The sequence below is a fragment of the Diaphorina citri genome, unplaced genomic scaffold (assembly GCF_000475195.1).
Source record: "Diaphorina citri unplaced genomic scaffold, Diaci psyllid genome assembly version 1.1 scaffold1121, whole genome shotgun sequence".
Taxonomy (NCBI): domain Eukaryota; kingdom Metazoa; phylum Arthropoda; class Insecta; order Hemiptera; family Psyllidae; genus Diaphorina; species Diaphorina citri.
Genome location: NW_007378550.1, coordinates 52,925 through 71,656, shown reverse-complemented (window position 1 = coordinate 71,656; position 18,732 = coordinate 52,925). Strand labels below are relative to the sequence as shown.

Genomic DNA, 18,732 nt, shown 5'->3' with positions numbered 1-18,732 from the left:
GATTTTCAATTATTTCTTCCCTCTTCTCTTCAATTTCCCCAGACACAGACTTGGGATTTTCAAATATTTCTTCCCTCTTCTCTTCAAAGATGATCCTTTAACTGTTGAATCAACATTTCATAGGTCTGAGCTTTTGGGTCGTCAGGGGTACAAATATCGTACAACTTTTGATGTACCCTTTTCTTCAATTTCCTCAGACACAGCCTCGGGATCTTCAATTAATTCTTCTCTCTTCTCTACAATTTCCTCAGACACGGTCTTGGGATCTTCAATTGATTCTTCTCTCTTCTTCTCAATTTCGTCAGACACAGCCTCGGGATTTTCAATTATTTCTTCCCTCTTCTCATCAATTTCTTCAGATACAATGTCGGTATTTTCAATTCTTTCTTCTCTCTTCTCTTCAATTTCGCCAGACACATACTCGGGATTTTCACTTATTTCTGCCCTGTTCTCTTCAATTTCGTCAGACACAGCCCCGGGATTTTCAATTATTACTTCCCTCTTCTCTTCAATTTCCTTAGACACAGCCTCGGGGTTTTCAATTATTTCTTTTCTCTTCTCTTCAATTTCCTCAGGCACAGTCTCGGGTTTTTCAAATATTTCTTCTTTCTTCTCTTCGATTTCATCAGACACGGTCTCGGGTTTTTCCATTAGCTCTTCATTTTTGTCTTGTTTTTCAAGAGATTCTTCCCTCCTTTTTTCAATATCGTCATTTTTATCTTCTACTCTAATTAGTTCTCCACTCTTCTCTTCAATTTCCTCAGACATAGCCTCGGGATTTTCAATTGTTTCTTCGCTCTTCTCTTCAATTTCCTCAGACACAGTCTCGGGATTTTCATTTATTTCTTCTCTCTTCTCTTCAATTTCCTCAGACACAGCCCCGGGATTTTCAATTATTACTTCCCTCTTCTCTTCAATTTCCTTAGACATAGCCTCGGGATTTTCAATTATTTCTTCTCTCTTCTCTTCAATTTCCTCAGACACAGTCTCGGGATTTTCATTTATTTCTTCTCTCTTCTCTTCAATTTCCTCAGACACAGCTCCGGGATTTTCAATTATTACTTTCCTCTTCTCTTCAGATTGTTTTATTGGCTTCAACAGGTGTTTCACTATTGTCACCTGATTCAACAGGTTTTTCCATTGTTTTATCGGCTTCAACAGGTGTTTCACTATTGTCTCCTGATTCAACAGTTTCTTCCATTGTTTTATCGGCTTCAACAAGTGTTTCACTATTGTCTGCTGATTCAAAAGGTTCTTCTTCATTTGTGTCATTGTTTTTAACAGGTGTTTCGCTATTGTCTGCTGATTCAAGAGGTTCTTCTTCATTTGTGTCATTGGCTTTAACAGGTGTTTCGCTATTGTCTCCTGATTCAACGGGTTCTTTTTCATTTGTGTCAGCGGCTTCAACAGGTGTTTTACTATTGCCTCCTGATTCAACAGGCTCTTCTTCATTTGTGTCGTCGGCTTCAACAGGTGTTTCACTATAGTCTCCTGATTCAACAGGTTCTTCGGCCTCGGGATCTTCAATTAATTCTTCTCTCTTCTCTACAATTTCCTCAGACACGGTCTTGGGATCTTCAATTGATTCTTCTCTCTTCTCCTCAATTTCGTCAGACACAGCCTCGGGATTTTCAATTATTTCTTCCCTCTTCTCTTCAATTTCAACAGGTGTTTCAGTATTGCCTCCTGATTCAATAGGCTCTTCTTCATTTGTGTCGTTGGCTTCAACAGGTTCTTGATTTTTATCTTCTGATTCAACAGGTTCTTCCATTGTTTTATCGGCTTCAATAGGTGTTTCACTCTTCTCTCCTAATTCAACAGGTTCTTCTTCATTTGTGTCATTGTCTTTAACAGGTGTTTCGCTATTGTCTGCTGATTCAACAGGTTCTTCTTCATTTGTGTCATTGGCTTTAACAGGTGTTTCGCTATTGTCTGCTGATTCAACAGGATCTTCTTCATTTGTGTCATTGGCTTTAACAGGTGTTTGGCTATTGTCTCCTGATTCAACGGGTTCTTCTTCATTTGTGTCAGCGGCTTCAACAGGTGTTTCAGTATTGCCTCCTGATTCAATAGGCTCTTCTTCATTTGTGTCGTTGGCTTCAACAGGTGTTTCACTATTGTCTCCTGATTTAACAGGTTCTTCCATTGTTTTATCGGCTTCAACAGGTGTTTCACTATTGTCTCCTGATTCAACAGGTTCTTCCATTGTTTTGTTGGCTTTAACAGGTGTTTCGCTATTGTCTGCTGCTACTAATTTAACAGGTTCTTCTTCATTTGTGTCATTGGCTTTAACAGGTGTTTCGCTATTGTCTGCTGATTCAACAGGTTCTTCATTTGTGTCGACTTCAACAGGTGTTTTACTATTGTCTCCTGATTCAACAGGTTCTTCCATTGTTTTATCGACTTCAACAGGTGTTTCACTATTGTCACCTGATACAACAGGTTCTTCCATTGTTTTATCGGCTTCAACAGGTGTTTCACTATTGTCACCTGATTCAACAGGTTCTTCCATTGTTTTATCGGCTTCAACAGGTGTTTCACTATTGTCACCTGATTCAACAGGTTCTCCTTCCGAGTCAGGATGTACCTCAATCTTCTCTTCGGATTCATCAGACACAATCTCTGGATATTCAATTATTTCTTCCCTCTTCTCTTCAATATCTTTTGACACAGTCTCGAAAATTTCAATTATTTCTTCCCTCTTCTTTTCGATTTCATTAGATATCTTGTTTTTCAAGAGATTCTTCCCTCCTTTCTTCCATATCGTCATTTTTATCTTCTACTCTAATTAGTTCTTCACTCTTCTCTTCAATCTCCTCAGACACAGTCTCGGTATTTTCAATTGGCTTTTCACTTTTGTCTTCCGGGTCAGGATGTACCTCAATCTTCTCTTCGGATTCATCAGACACAATCTCTGGATATTCAATTATTTCTTCCCTCTTCTCTTCGATTTCATTAGATACAATATGATGTTCTTTCTCATCTGATTTTTCTACAGGTGCTTCTATAGCTTCTTTAATGTTTTCTTGCCGTTCAATTGGTTGTTCCGTTTCATCTGATCTTTCAAGAGATGTTCCTTGTTCTTGTTTTTCTTCTGCTGATTCAACAGGTTCCTTATTTCGTCCCAAAACACCATCTGATTCAGCTGGTATCTCAGGTTCTTTCTGAAATTTATGTGAGATGATTTCCGGATTTTCAATCAATTGTCTCTCTTTGGTCGATTTCATACCACGGATAAGGTTTTTTAGAGAAGCTCTTTTTTTCCTCTTACATCTTCTGGATAGCCTTTTTTGTTTTCTACGCTTTGTTCGATCTTTGCTTTCATCGCCTTTTTGTTGTGCTTGTTTTTCCAAGGTCGTGTTTATGTGGCTATTCCTAGGAATCTCACACATTTGGTCTATTTTTCCTGGTACCAAAGTTTTTGGCATTTTGCATAAAGCGCTTAATGAGGTCTCTTGAAGAATTTCATTTTGTTTAGTTTTTGTATCAGAAGAGGATTGCGTGACTGTATCATCGTAAGTTGAGGAGTTTTCTAGATCTTGCATGTTTTCAGAATTTGGGAGGGACGTTTCTTGTTTAATTAGAATATTTCTGTTTTCTATTTCGCTATACATATTTTTGATGTATTCAGTGGTGTTTATCTCATTTTTTTCTGCGTTTTGTACCTCTCCGTTGACTTCAATTTTAATTTTATTCTTTAGGTTATCATCACTAGAATACACTTTTCTCATCCTGTCAGTTTTATTTTTCAAGGTTTTCTCATTTTCGTATCCAATATTTCCGCTGGTTTCAAGGTTATTGTAAGTACGTCTTTTGGTTTTATTTTCTTTCAGCCTAAATACTTCTTCCTTCACTTTTATTACAATATTATCGAGCTTAATATTTCCTTTTGTCCTTCTACTTGATAAGTTATTTGATAAATCAGGTGCTTCATGTGTTTTACCCATTTTCTCATCATTTTCAGCCTCCTCCGATTTAATGCCAATAGTAATTTGGTCATTGGAACTTTCGTCATTTTTAATTTCAGATTGTTGTATTTTTAAACTTTCTATTTTTACAGACATCTCTGCGGTATTAATATTAATGATTTCTTGGTTATTTTCTTCAGCAGCTTTAAGATTCAAGTCTTTGTCTGACTTTACATTTTGTCCTTCGTTTAAATCATCTTTGGTCTTCACGTTAGATACATTTCCCTCGATTGCTGTAGAACGATTAATATCTTGTTCATTTTTGTCTAAACTGACTGTGGTGTTTTTGATAGAAATATTTCCACTCGTAGTTTTAGACAACACTTTCTTTTGGGGTCGAAGGTTTCCATTTAAAATCTCATCAGGGAACATTTTAATTTTTCTATTTCTTGAACTTTTTCTAATAGGAGTAAGACTTTCAGGGGTTTCTTTTTCACTCTCCTTGTTCGTACATTCTCCTAAAGTTTTTCTTCTAGTTTTTATTTGATCAGTTTCCCTTTTGGTATCAGAAAGGTTTTTTTGGTTCGAAGTAGTTTTCACACTATTATTTTCGAATGCAGAATACTGAGCTGCTATTTGAGATAATTCTTCTAATTGTTTTTTTACCAAGTATTTTTTATTTTTCGACTTGGAGGGTGAGCCTATTTTAGATTTTTTAGTTTGTACAATCTGTGCATAATTTGAGATTTTCAATAAATCGGTATTCAGTGGTTGAATATCCGAAACCAAAGCATCTTGAGAATTTAGTGTCTCACTATCTAAAACCAACGGTTCATGTGTAACATTGAGTTTGGATACTTCTGGTACTGTTTTGTTTTGTGTGTTTGTGTTTAAAAGATCTTGGTTATCTAAATCTTTACTGTCTGTGGTGATTGTATCAGAGCCCCGTAAATTATCATGACTGTTCGAACATGGTTGACTAACAATTTTATTACGATCTAGATTCGAACTTGTTTCATCAATGAGTTTATCATGATTTTTATTTTGAGAACCTTTTTGAGGTACCAAATGATCGCTCAAAGTATTGCTACGATCGTGTGTTAGCTCACTATATTGTTTTTCATCATTTGGCAACTCTCCATGTCTACTGGTGAAACTAATAGATTTACGTCTGGGGCTTTTTCTTGTTTCAGCAACCTTGTTATTTAATCGCCGAGGACTTTTTCGGAGAGGAACAATGTCTTCGTTTTGGTTTTCTTCTACATTATCTAAAGTTACAGGGAGGCTTGTAATTTTATTTACACAGATATCTTTGTCTAGATTAGTTTCATGATCCAAGAAAGCGCCTTCTTTTTTAATGTCAGATTTCGCTTGGTTTCTAGTTTCAATTCTACATTATCTAAAGTTACAGGGAGGCTTGTAATTTTATTTACACAGATATCTTTGTCTAGATTAGTTTCATGATCCAAGAAAGCGCTTTCTTTTTTAATGTCAGATTTCGCTTGGTTTCTAGTTTCAACTGAATAAGTTCTTTCATTTTCTACAGGTTTTTTCGTCAGATCTTTGATATTCTTATGATTAGGTGTGGTTTCATGGGTAAATTTAACAACATTATGTTTGATTCTGGAACTTCTCCTAGTCTCAGTCTGAGAATCCTTCGAAAGAGACGTCACTTCCTTTTCTATTCCTTTTGAGTCTGACAATCTTTTGTTGGGACAGGGCTTTCAGGCTGTTGTTCTGACTTGGTGATATTTTCCGATTCACCTTGATTGGAGGCTACAGTTACTGACGACTGAGGGCTTTGTTTCTTTTTATCTTCACACTCAGATGCTTTATTTTCTGTCACAACCGACTGCGTATCACTCAGTTTTTTACTTTCGTCCAAAGTGTTACAAGTCTGATCAGCTGAAACATTTTGAATTTCATTTTGTTTGGTCGGTGACTTAGAGTTCTTCTTAGTTACATTATTATCACAGAATGCGTTTTGTTTTAAACACGAAAGCCTTTCACTCAAAACTGTGTTATCCGCCGTTTTTTCTTTTTCAGTTATACTGGTATCTGTACTTTCTGCCAGTTCAAAACAAGAAATTTCATTTTTTCTTTTCAATATAAGAGGTTTAACCATGTTGGCATTTTCAACTTTCTCTCCACAAAAAGAAAGTTTAATTTTCTGAATTTCAGAACCAATGTTTGCAGTTACTTTGTCGAGTGATTCTACAAAGTTTTTTCTCAACTTTTCTTTGTGTTTTTTCGACGACTTGTGTTTTTTCTTCTTTTTAACTTTTTTGTTTATATTCTGTTCAGACATAACTTCACTACCTATCCTAATTTTCAGTTTGAATTCTGGTTTTTTGAACTCAACATTACTATCTGATTCTGAATTATCATTGGAGAGTAGACTATTAGAAGGAGATTCATCATCAGTTTCATCCACAGAGGTAGTTTCACAATGCTTCACAAATACATTTTCTCCACTTTTGGACATACGTCTGAATTTGATGGTCATTATTTTCGATTGTTCTGGTATACTTGGGTCGTTTGAACCAGGAGCCTGAAAAACTTTTTTATCTTCATTGTGAGTTATTTTGTTTTGAGGTACTTCAAATAGATCCTTAGTACCAGTATTTGTTGCACTATATGGGTCTGTTTCAGTGGTTTTACGTAAATTTTGACAAATTTCATCAATTTTTCGAATGTGTTTGCGTTTGTCTTTACTAGGAACTAGAATACACTTTTCTCATCCTGTCAGTTTTATTTTTCAAGGTTTTCTCATTTTCGTATCCAATATTTCCGCTGGTTTCAAGGTTATTGTAAGTACGTCTTTTGGTTTTATTTTCTTTCAGCCTAAATACTTCTTCCTTCACTTTTATTACAATATTATCGAGCTTAATATTTCCTTTTGTCCTTCTACTTGATAAGTTATTTGATAAATCAGGTGCTTCATGTGTTTTACCCATTTTCTCATCATTTTCAGCCTCCTCCGATTTAATGCCAATAGTAATTTGGTCATTGGAACTTTCGTCATTTTTAATTTCAGATTGTTGTATTTTTAAACTTTCTATTTTTACAGACATCTCTGCGGTATTAATATTAATGATTTCTTGGTTATTTTCTTCAGCAGCTTTAAGATTCAAGTCTTTGTCTGACTTTACATTTTGTCCTTCGTTTAAATCATCTTTGGTCTTCACGTTAGATACATTTCCCTCGATTGCTGTAGAACGATTAATATCTTGTTCATTTTTGTCTAAACTGACTGTGGTGTTTTTGATAGAAATATTTCCACTCGTAGTTTTAGACAACACTTTCTTTTGGGGTCGAAGGTTTCCATTTAAAATCTCATCAGGGAACATTTTAATTTTTCTATTTCTTGAACTTTTTCTAATAGGAGTAAGACTTTCAGGGGTTTCTTTTTCACTCTCCTTGTTCGTACATTCTCCTAAAGTTTTTCTTCTAGTTTTTATTTGATCAGTTTCCCTTTTGGTATCAGAAAGGTTTTTTTGGTTCGAAGTAGTTTTCACACTATTATTTTCGAATGCAGAATACTGAGCTGCTATTTGAGATAATTCTTCTAATTGTTTTTTTACCAAGTATTTTTTATTTTTCGACTTGGAGGGTGAGCCTATTTTAGATTTTTTAGTTTGTACAATCTGTGCATAATTTGAGATTTTCAATAAATCGGTATTCAGTGGTTGAATATCCGAAACCAAAGCATCTTGAGAATTTAGTGTCTCACTATCTAAAACCAACGGTTCATGTGTAACATTGAGTTTGGATACTTCTGGTACTGTTTTGTTTTGTGTGTTTGTGTTTAAAAGATCTTGGTTATCTAAATCTTTACTGTCTGTGGTGATTGTATCAGAGCCCCGTAAATTATCATGACTGTTCGAACATGGTTGACTAACAATTTTATTACGATCTAGATTCGAACTTGTTTCATCAATGAGTTTATCATGATTTTTATTTTGAGAACCTTTTTGAGGTACCAAATGATCGCTCAAAGTATTGCTACGATCGTGTGTTAGCTCACTATATTGTTTTTCATCATTTGGCAACTCTCCATGTCTACTGGTGAAACTAATAGATTTACGTCTGGGGCTTTTTCTTGTTTCAGCAACCTTGTTATTTAATCGCCGAGGACTTTTTCGGAGAGGAACAATGTCTTCGTTTTGGTTTTCTTCTACATTATCTAAAGTTACAGGGAGGCTTGTAATTTTATTTACACAGATATCTTTGTCTAGATTAGTTTCATGATCCAAGAAAGCGCTTTCTTTTTTAATGTCAGATTTCGCTTGGTTTCTAGTTTCAACTGAATAAGTTCTTTCATTTTCTACAGGTTTTTTCGTCAGATCTTTGATATTCTTATGATTAGGTGTGGTTTCATGGGTAAATTTAACAACATTATGTTTGATTCTGGAACTTCTCCTAGTCTCAGTCTGAGAATCCTTTGAAAGAGACGTCACTTCCTTTTCTATTCCTTTTGAGTTGTTTGAAACCAATGTCAGTATCATCTTGGCCTAACATTATATTCGAGTCAACACTATAATCAGTATTTGTCAAGGAATGATGACTATCGGGACTATTAAAAGTAGAAGAAGATTCAACAATTAAATGAGGACTACGTTTGAAACCAATGTCAGTATCATCTTGGCCTAACATTATATTCGAGTCAACACTATAATCAGTATTTGTCAAGGAATGATGACTATCAGGACTATTAAAAGTAGAAGAAGATTCAACAATTAAATGAGGACTATAGACTTGAAGCTTCGAGCTCTTTAGATATGAGTTCTTGGTTTTCATCTGAATCAGATTTTATTTTAGAACTTTTTTCCGGACAACCTTCATCAATACTTTCAAGTTCAGAAGTTACTGTAATACTGCTCCCTCAGATGCTGTCTCGGGATTTTCAATTATTTCTTCCTTCTCTTCAATTTCCTCATATACAGTCTCGGGATTTTCAATTATTTCTTCACTCTTCTCTTCAATTTCCTCAGACACAGTCTCGGGATTTTCAATTATTTCTTCTCTCTTATTTTCAATTTCCTCAGACACAGCCTCGGGATTTTCACGTATTTCTTCGCTCTTCTCTTCAATTTCCTCAGATACAGTCTGGGGATTTTCAATTATTACTTCTCTCGTCTCTTCTATTTCCTCAGACACAGAATCGGCATTTTCACTTATTTCTTCTCTTTTCTCTTCAATTTCTTCATATACAGTCTCAGGATTTCCACTTATTCCTTCCCACTTCTCTTCAATTTCCTCAGATACATTTTCGGTATGTTCAATTATTTCTTCTCTCTTCTCTTCAATTTCTTTAGACACAGACTCGGGATTTTCAATTATTTCTTCCCTCTTCTCTTCAATTTCCTCAGATACTGTCTCGGGATTTTCAATTATTTCTTCCTTCTCTTCAATTTCCTCATATACAGTCTCGGGATTTTCAATTATTTCTTCTCTCTTCTCTTCAATTTCCTCAGACACAGTCTCGGGATTTTCAATTATTTCTTCTCTCTTCTCTTCAATTTCCTCAGATACAGTCTGGGGATTTTCAATTATTACTTCTCTCGTCTCTTCTATTTCCTCAGACACAGAATCGGCATTTTCACTTATTTCTTCGCTCTTTTCTTCAATTTCCTCAGACACAGCCTCGGGATCTTCAATTAATTCTTCTCTCTTCTCTTCAATTTCGTCAGACACAGCCTCGGGATTTTCAATTATTTCTTCCCTCTTCTCTTCAATTTCTTCAAATACAATGTCGGTATTTTCAATTCTTTCTTGCCTCTTCCCTTCAATTTCGCCAGACACATACTCGGGATTTTCACTTATTTCTGCCCTGTTCTCTTCAATTTCGTCAGATACAGTCTCGGGATTTTCAATTATTTCTTCTCTCTTCTCTTCAATTTCTTCAGACACAGTCTCGGGATTTTCAATTATTCCTTCCCTCTTCTCTTCAATTTCCTCAGATGCTTTCTCGGGATTCTTCCTTCTCTTCAATTTCCTCAGATACAGTCTCGGGATTTTCAATTATTTCTTCTCTCTTCTCTTCGATTTCTTCAGACACAGTCTCGGGATTTTCAATTATTCCTTCCCTCTTCTCTTCAATTTCCTCAGATGCTTTCTCGGGATTTTCAATTATTTCTTCCTTCTCTTCAATTTCCTCATATACAGTCTCGGGATTTTCAATTATTTCTTCTCTCTTCTCTTCAATTTCCTCAGACACAGTCTCGGGATTTTCAATTATTTCTTCTCTCTTCTCTTCGATTTCTTCAGACACAGTCTCGGGATTTTCAATTATTCCTTCCCTCTTCTCTTCAATTTCCTCAGATGCTTTCTCAGGATTTTCAATTATTTCTTCCTTCTCTTCAATTTCCTCATATACAATCTCGGGATTTTCAATTATTTCTTCTCTCTTCTCTTCATTTTCCTCAGACACAGTCTCGGGATTTTCAATTATTTCTTCTCTCTTCTCTTCAATTTCCTCAGACACAGCCTCAGGATTTTCACGTATTTCTTCGCTTTTCTCTTCAATTTCCTCAGATACAGTCTGGGGATTTTCAATTATTATTATTCGTCATCGCTAAATGTTCTTCAGACATTAAATGGATATCTAATTTCCACTTTTCAACAAATGACACATAGCATATATGACATAGAAACGCGTTGTACTTGTGAAGGAGTACTTTATGCTTGTTGCATTCAAATTCATCTTTGAATGTCTTATACTCTATCTCGTTTGAAATTTTCGAATTTTGAAACGCACAAAATTTTCGCGGGCAGCCATTTTTTCGTGATGACGTCAGTTCATGCAACCTCGCATGAACTGACGTAAACCATGGCTGCTTCAACATTATTTTTTTGCGACCTTTGAGCGACATTTTAGGGGATTTAAGGACCGTTTGGATGTTTTTGAGTGCGCCAATGCACTTTTTGTGTACTTTTACATCGGAATAGGACTCTATCTCGAAAAAAATTGTCATTTGGTTGAGCCCCTATAATTTTCGCGGGCAGCCATTTTTTCGTGATGACGTCAGTTCATGTGTCAGTTCATGATGACGTCAGTTCATGCGTAAACCATGGCTGTTTCAACGTTATTTTTTTTGCGACATTTTAGGGGATTTGTTATTCGTCATCGCTAAATGTTCTTCAGACATTAAATGGATATCTAATTTCCACTTTTCAACAAATGACACATAGCATATATGACATAAAAACGCGTTGTACTTGTGAAGGAGTACTTTATGCTTGTTGCATTCAAATTCATCTTTGAATGTCTTACTACATGTCTCACAAGTAAAAGTTTTCATTTCAGTTGTTATATTTGGTTTACCCTGTTCTGTTTCTGTCACACTAGTCTGACAATCTTGATTTGGGGACCGTTTTGGATGTTTTTGAGTGCGCCAGTGCACTTTTTGGGTACTTTTACATCGGAATAGGACTCTATCTCGAAAAAAATTGTCATTTGGTTGAGCCCCATTTGGTATGAAGAAAGGCCAACAATATTAAATTCAAATGTTCAAATTCATCTCCTGTTACAATAACATACATAGGTATGTCATTGTTTATCTTTAGGTGAATCAATTTAGGTAGGAACTTGGAACAGCTTTCCATTGACAATCTTTTGTTGGGACAGGGCTTTCAGGCTGTTGTTCTGACTTGGTGATATTTTCCGATTCATCTTGATTGGAGGCTACAGTTATTGACGACTGAGGGCTTTGTTTCTTTTTATCTTCACACTCAGATGCTTTATTTTCTGTCACAACCAGGAACTATATTTGTGATAACGTGCCAAGGAATGATACCATTATTGAGCTGAGTTTTCAGTTTGAGAAATTAAGTCATGAAAAAAAAAAAATCATGTTCAATTTAATGTTGTGTATGAACAGTAACAAAATTCTGTGGTTATGGGATAAGTAGGTATAATGTTACATTCTAGATACCTACATAATAATTATTTAATGCCTACATATTACAGGATTTGTGATTGCAAAACATCTTGTTGTGGGTACCCAACCTTCAAGTAAACCAGACTCGTTAATTAAAGATGAACACTCTTAGGGAAGTCATGAAAAGTTGAAATAATTACCACGAAATCATGTTCAATTTAATGTTGTGTATGAACAGTAACAAAATTCTGTGGTTATGGGATAAGTAGGTATAATGTTACATTCTAGATACATAATAATTATTTAATGCCTACATATTACAGGATTTGTGATTGCAAAACATCTTGCTGTAGGTACCCAACAATCAAGTAAACCAGACTCGTTAATTAAAGATGAACACTCTTAGGGAAGTCATGAAAAGTTGAAATAATTACCACAGGAAGTCGAAACTGTGTCCATTACAAATAATCTTCTGATAAGCTCTTGAATTATTGATTGGGTCACATATCAATCTCCGTTCAGAGAAAACGCAAAATGTAAAGCATACATTCTGTTATCCACACAGAAACACTGTCACACAAATAATAAGATCAAATCTTAAAGTAAAAGCACTGATACCAAGAACATAATCCTTACGTTACAGAATAAAATGTAATTTCTTTTTAATTATAAACCAAATAAAATTCAAATAATAAAAAAAATCATTTCTAAAAGCACTGATACCAAGAACATAATCCTTACGTTACAGAATAAAATGTAATTTCTTTTTAATTATAAACCAAATAAAATTCAAATAAATTAAAAAATTTGATTGATTGGGTCACATATCAATCTCCGTTCAGAGAAAACGCAAAATGTAAAGCATACATTCTGTTATCCACACAGAAACACTGTCACAAATAATAAGATCAAATCTTAAAGTAAAAGCACTGATACCAAGAATATAATCCTTGCGTTACAGAATAAGATCTAATTTCTTTTTAATTGTAAACCAAATAAAATTCAAACAATTAACAAATTAAAAAAATTACTTCATTTGGATACGAACATTCAAGAGAAAAGAGAAAAAATAAACAATAGATTTTTTGTTTATGTTCCCCTTCATTTCCCCTACTTTTCAAGAGAAAGCTGGTACAACACGCGAAGTCTCGAATGGGGTCATGGGTGAAATCAATACAGCGGGAAATTTTGAAAATAAGGTACCACGCTAGTATGCCGTTATCTACGCTATTGGAATAATTTGGAATATACCACAAAAATAAATGATAAAGAAGAACGTGGTAATGAGAGTATTGTATGTATTTAATTTATTTAAGTATGAATTCATTATTGATAAAAAGAACCATACATTTATGCATTTGTAAAATAACATACTTATCTACATATGTCTTGACTTTACTGTGCAAATAACAAGAAGCTCAAAATCCAGAATTTCGAGCTTGAAGACTTGACGTAATTGCTAAGTTTAGAACTTGCGAGTATTTTTTTTTTTTTTTACTTTCAATTTTATCCATATTCTACAGTGTTTTTAACTAATTTGTTTTTCACCTTCTTTTAGTTCCTTTTATTCCTATCTAGTCTGGTTAAATTCTGGGAAAATGGGTAAGTACCTATAATTTCATTTCATTCATTTTCTTAAAAAAAAAAAAAAATGTCCCCCTTGATAAGTAGGTATCAAACCTAAAACCCAGACAAGATTTCTGGTTCTGGTAAATAACAGGTACCTCTGTACCTTCTTATTTTTTTTGGAGGGACTTAGGTACATGACTGAGCTTGAAAAGTTTTTCATGAGAAAGAATACCCAACATATCGTTTTGGGCGTTTGGGTTATCAAACTTCTACTCCCACGCTACGTATTTTAAAAAAATGTCCCCCTTGATAAGTATCAAACCTAAAACCCAGACAAGATTTCTGGTTCTTGTAAATATTAGGTACCTCTGTATACCTTCTTACTTTTTTTGGAGGGACTTAGGTACCTACATGACTGAGCTTGAAAAGTTTTTCACGAGAAAGAATACCTAACATATCGTTTTGGGCGTTCGGGTTATCAAACTTCTACTCCCACGCTACGTATGAAAAATGGTAGGCGTTAAGAAATTGGCAAGATCTGGCACTGAAACCACAGATTGAACAACACATCAGAACTCTGTTTTGAGGTACTTCAAATAGATCCTTAGTACCAGTATTTGTTGCACTATATGGGTCTGTTTCAGTGGTTTTACGTAAATTTTGACAGATTTCATCAATTTTTCGAATGTGTTTGCGTTTGTCTTTACTAGGGGACAAGGATGAAGTTTGTAGGAGACTAGTCGTGGTAGGACATGTGTCACTACTATCTGAAACAGGACAGTTATTATTTATGGAATCTTCCGTTGATCGTGTTATTTGGTTGGTTTTTAAATTGATGATCAATTTTTCTTGAACCCTTGTGTCACTTTTAGGTTCTTCTTCTTCTTCTTCTTCTTCTTCGTCGACATTTTTCATTTCATTTCCTTTGATATCCTTGTCATCACAACTGGATGGTACCTTTATCCTCAAAGTCATTCGATTGTTGGTATTGTTAACTTTGTCATCAGATGATGATGATCCATGTGTGGTATCAGTGTGAGATTCAGGAGTGGGTGAATTCTTAACAAATTTTAGCTTCAAACTCATTGGCTTTTCTCCCATGGTACATGTCATTATACCAGGTGTGTCCATTTCAGGCTCCTGGCCTGTCACTTCCTTTGTTGGCATTTTAGATTCGTTACCAGGATTTCCAGTTTTAGTATCATGGTTATCGTTTTCAACTGATACTTTTGTCATTCGTTTTTTGCTGTCAGTACATTTGAGACTGTTTTTATCAGATTTCGGTTGAATTTTGTTGGAATCAAGCAATGAATCGTTTTTCGTTGACATTGTTTCAGTTTTCTTTATTCTCATTTTGAGACCAGATGGCTCAGACAAATCCTGATTTGACAGTTCCTTTTTGGCACTTTTTGTTATTGAATTTAATTTGGTTTGTTCATCTTTGGAAATCTCTGTATCTGTAATTGTATTTTGAGGTGCGTTTACATCGTCTTCGTAAACTCTTTTAATAAGTGATTCATTTGTAGGTATTTTATCTGATTCAGTATCAAAAGAATAGGGATCCAAACTTGTCAAACAACCTTTTTGGTTTTCAGAAGACTTTGCACTAGCAACGACTTTCTCTGTGTTCTGATCAGCTTTGAGCATGATTTGTGCTTTAGATATTGGAGTGAGACTAGTTGCTTTGGTTGGAACTTCAATCTTTTTGTTAGGACTATTTTGAAAAAACATAGTTGTACCAATAGATTTGATTGCTTTACAATCTTGTTTTGATAAGTCACTTTTCTTAGGTATATCATGTGATTTAGTTGTTCCTCTAGTGTTCTTATCAGTATGGGATTTTTGGACATTTCTTGTTGAATTTCGAAGAGGTTTGCTTGAAATTGATATTTTCTGCTGGACAACTTCTGATATAGATATCACACCTTCTGAACTTTTCCTTTCATTGTTTGGAGCATAGACTAAACTTTTGTTCATTCTGTTTTTCACATCCAAATTGGGTTTTGGTTGTTGAATCGTGTTAGAATTTTTATCAACCCCAATGTTCTGATCTAGTTTTTTACTTTTATCTTTTTGGGCTGTTTGTTGAGATCGAAGAAGTTTATATTTACTTTGTGGCTTAGAGATAGAAGCTTTAGATTTATTTGGGTCTTCTGGTGTACCCTGAAACAAGTCATTTCTAACTTGGATCAATCTTTTTGTTTGACTTTCTTGTGGAGGAGTAGGCTTGATAGTTTTACCTGATTTATCATTGATATTATTAGATGACACTTGGTTATTATCACCAGATTTCATACTTTCTCTTTGAATATCCATAGAAATACTTTTCTCCAATGCAGAAGGTATGTCTGTAGGAAGATTGAACGTCCCTTGAAGGAGACACTCTTCTAATGGGGTGAAATTCATTGCAGCGATGTTACTTTCAATGTGGATTTTTTCGTTCATGATTTCATCAAACAGTCTATTTTGTATAACTGGTTGCTCCCTTGAATTGGTTTGTTTGAAACCAGTTCCAGGCATACCTAAGCATGTTACGAGTATATAATTCATAAATTACAAATCAGAAGGATCAAATTGGCCATCTGGCTTTCAGATCCGCCAAAATTTCGTATGACAAAAAACTTTTGAGTCTTCAATGATTTTCTTTGGCTTTGGGTTTTTTCTGTGACTTCTTTTATCCTGTAAATCATCAAGCTCATTACTCTTATCAAAACTTTCCACTTCTTGTACTGAATTAGTTTTTTCAAGACTTGAAGCTTCGAGCTCTTTAGATATGAGTTCTTGGTTTTCATCTGAATCAGATTTTATTTTAGAACTTTTTTCCGGACAACCTTTATCAATACTTTCAAGTTCAGAAGTTACTGTAATACTGCTTCCTTCGACCTCCCTTTTTTCTACATTATCCTTACTTTGTAATTCTTTTTTGTCCACTCCTTCTGTGCTCTCTTTTATATTAAAACAATTCTTTTCATTTAACTGGCTAGCTTTTAAATGAGGTATAACCTTTAAGCTTTCAGAAGAAATTTTAATCAATTTTGGTAACGGTCTGAGCTTGGGTAAGGGTCTCAGATTTTTTTTAGATGAACCTTTCGCTTCAGGAGCTGTTGAAATAATAGAGTCTGTTTGGTTCATTATTAGACTTTTAAGATCATTGGTGGCATCACGAGTCAATGCATATTTGTTTTGAGCGTCTTGAATTCGGTTCAGCTCTTCTGTTCTGATAGTCAGTCTCCTAGTTTTTATTACACTGGAAGGAATGCTCTGTTCTAGAAGATCTAACGTTATACCAGGATTTTCATTTATACTGCTGACTAAAGTACTGTCGATTTCTAAGGTGGGTATTTTTTCAGACATTTTGCCATCTAAGTCAGACACAACTGTGTCACAGCTTGCCAAGATTTGTGAACTAGTAGGTGAATTTTGTTTTTTCAGAGATTGTACATCTTTTTCTGTAAGAGTATTGTTAGATTCCTGACTAGTAAGGATTACACTTTCTGTTGATTGGATGTCATCAGATGGACTTTCATTTAGACTGACTTCATTAAATTCTTGACATTTGTTTCTGTTTTTCTCGTCAAATTGTTCACCATGTTCTACGCTTAATGATTCTTTTAATTTCAAAGGTTTATCATTTTTCACGAAGGGTTTTGATGGAGATCTTTCTACATTTTTAGCTTTACCTTGATTATCTGAAGTCTGCGCAGTATTAATTTCAGTGACAACGGCCTTGACATTTGTTTCTGTTTTTCTCGTCAAATTGTTCACCATGTTCTACGCTTAATGATTCTTTTAATTTCAAAGGTTTATCATTTTTATCATTTTTCACGAATGGTTTTGATGGAGATCTTTCTACATTTTTAGCTTTACCTTGATCATCTGAAGTCTGCGCAGTATTAATGTCAGTGACAACGGTTGAGGACTATTTTGTACATGAGGACTACTTTGCAAATGGGGACTATTCTGTAAGTGAGGGCTATGTTGTAAATGAGGACTATTTTGTATACTAGGATCAATACTATTCTGTAAGATTGCACTGTTAGTAGTTGTCTCCAATATATGAGGTGTATTCCTATAAAAATGTGATGAATCAAATTCATTTCTATCATCATCAATGATAGATGTATCAATTATATTCAGATTACTTTTGATCACATCATTGAATGACTTTTCAAACTCTGCCAAGTTATGTTCACTTATCATATGGTTATCTAGTAGGAGAGGGTTGCTCACATCATGGAAACTATCATGTTGAGGTGTTGAAGACAGAGATGGAGAAACCTTCCTCTGTTTTATTTGACTAAATTCTGGTAGTTTTTTACTTCCAACAAAAGAAGAACCTATCTGAGACTCATTGGGGATATTTTGTGTTGTAGCTGCACTGGGGCCTAACCCAATCATACTGGAAGACAAACCTATAGAATTAATAGTTACATTGGGGTGTGATAAGGACATAGCCGGATCTGCCCTCAACATGGTCCCTTGCTCCACAGCTGTTCTGGATTTTAGTCTTACACCTACTTCCTTACTTAATAGGTTGATATTCTTAGCTTCTATTAGACTTGGTAGAGGTTTCCTAGTGCTTGTCAACAGACAGGATGTAGATGTTCTAGTATTGTCAGGAATAACACTCAGCTCTGGATAAATCCGTGTCATTTGTGTCACCATGGTATCCTGATCATGTGGAGAAACCCTATGAGCAGGGGACGTATACACCATGGCATGTGGGGGTGTTCCTGTAAAGAAGAATAGAAAATGAACAAATACTGTTTATTAACTGTACATTTAAAGTGTGAGTTCAGACAGACACAATGACAAATATATTACAATGCATCTTTACATCCTTGTCATCACAACTGGATGGTACCTTTATCCTCAAAGTCATTCGATTGTTGGTATTGTTAACTTTGTCATCAGATGAAAATGAACAAATACTGTTTATTAACTGTACATTTAAAGTGTGAGTTCAGACAGACACAATGACAAATATATTACAATGCATCTTTATGTTTACTTTGAAAAGAGCCAGTGTTATTGTCTGTGGCTTGACAGGGCTGGTTTTGTCTCAGTTTTACGTCCTCCAGCGAGACGATCTTTACAAAATGAACAAATACTGTTTATTAACTGTACATTTAAAGTGTGAGTTCAGACAGACACAATGACAAATATATTACAATGCATCTTTACGTTTACTTTGAGCACATAAATCACAAATCTATCTGTGAGACCTAACTACCTAAGATGTAATGTCCCACATGAAGAAACATAAAATGAAGCTGCTCTTACCCCTAAGTGAATGGACATTGTCTTGAAGAGGAGATAGTTGTGGAGGTGTCAAGTGAGTGTTGCCACTTCCTATGACACCCTTCTTCATT

The 18,732-nt window shown here is 34.9% G+C and overlaps 1 protein-coding gene across 1 annotated transcript; it reads right to left on the bottom strand.

The window, feature by feature from the left end:
• Nucleotides 1-141: 141 nt before the first annotated feature.
• On the bottom strand, nt 142-17,128 carry LOC103514311 (calponin homology domain-containing protein DDB_G0272472-like). The gene is made up of 4 exons (XM_026827322.1): nt 15,982-17,128; nt 6,705-8,382; nt 2,741-3,786; nt 142-683 (listed from the first exon to the last, which is right to left on the bottom strand). Exons 1-4 carry the CDS (start codon nt 17,126-17,128, stop codon nt 142-144), a joined length of 4,413 nt encoding a protein of 1,470 aa, XP_026683123.1.
• Nucleotides 17,129-18,732: the final 1,604 nt, after the last annotated feature.

Excerpts from the sequence above, each read along its gene's own strand:
- LOC103514311 (XM_026827322.1), bottom strand. The coding sequence starts at position 17,128 with ATGGTGAACAATTTGACGAGAAAAACAGAAACAAATGTCAAGGCCGTT. Across the intron at positions 3,787-6,704 it reads ACTTACAATAACCTTGAAAC|CAGCGGAAATATTGGATACG; the intron begins CAGCGGAAATAT and ends TAACCTTGAAAC. Across the intron at positions 684-2,740 it reads GGAAGAAAGGAGGGAAGAAT|CTCTTGAAAAACAAGACAAA; the intron begins CTCTTGAAAAAC and ends GGAGGGAAGAAT.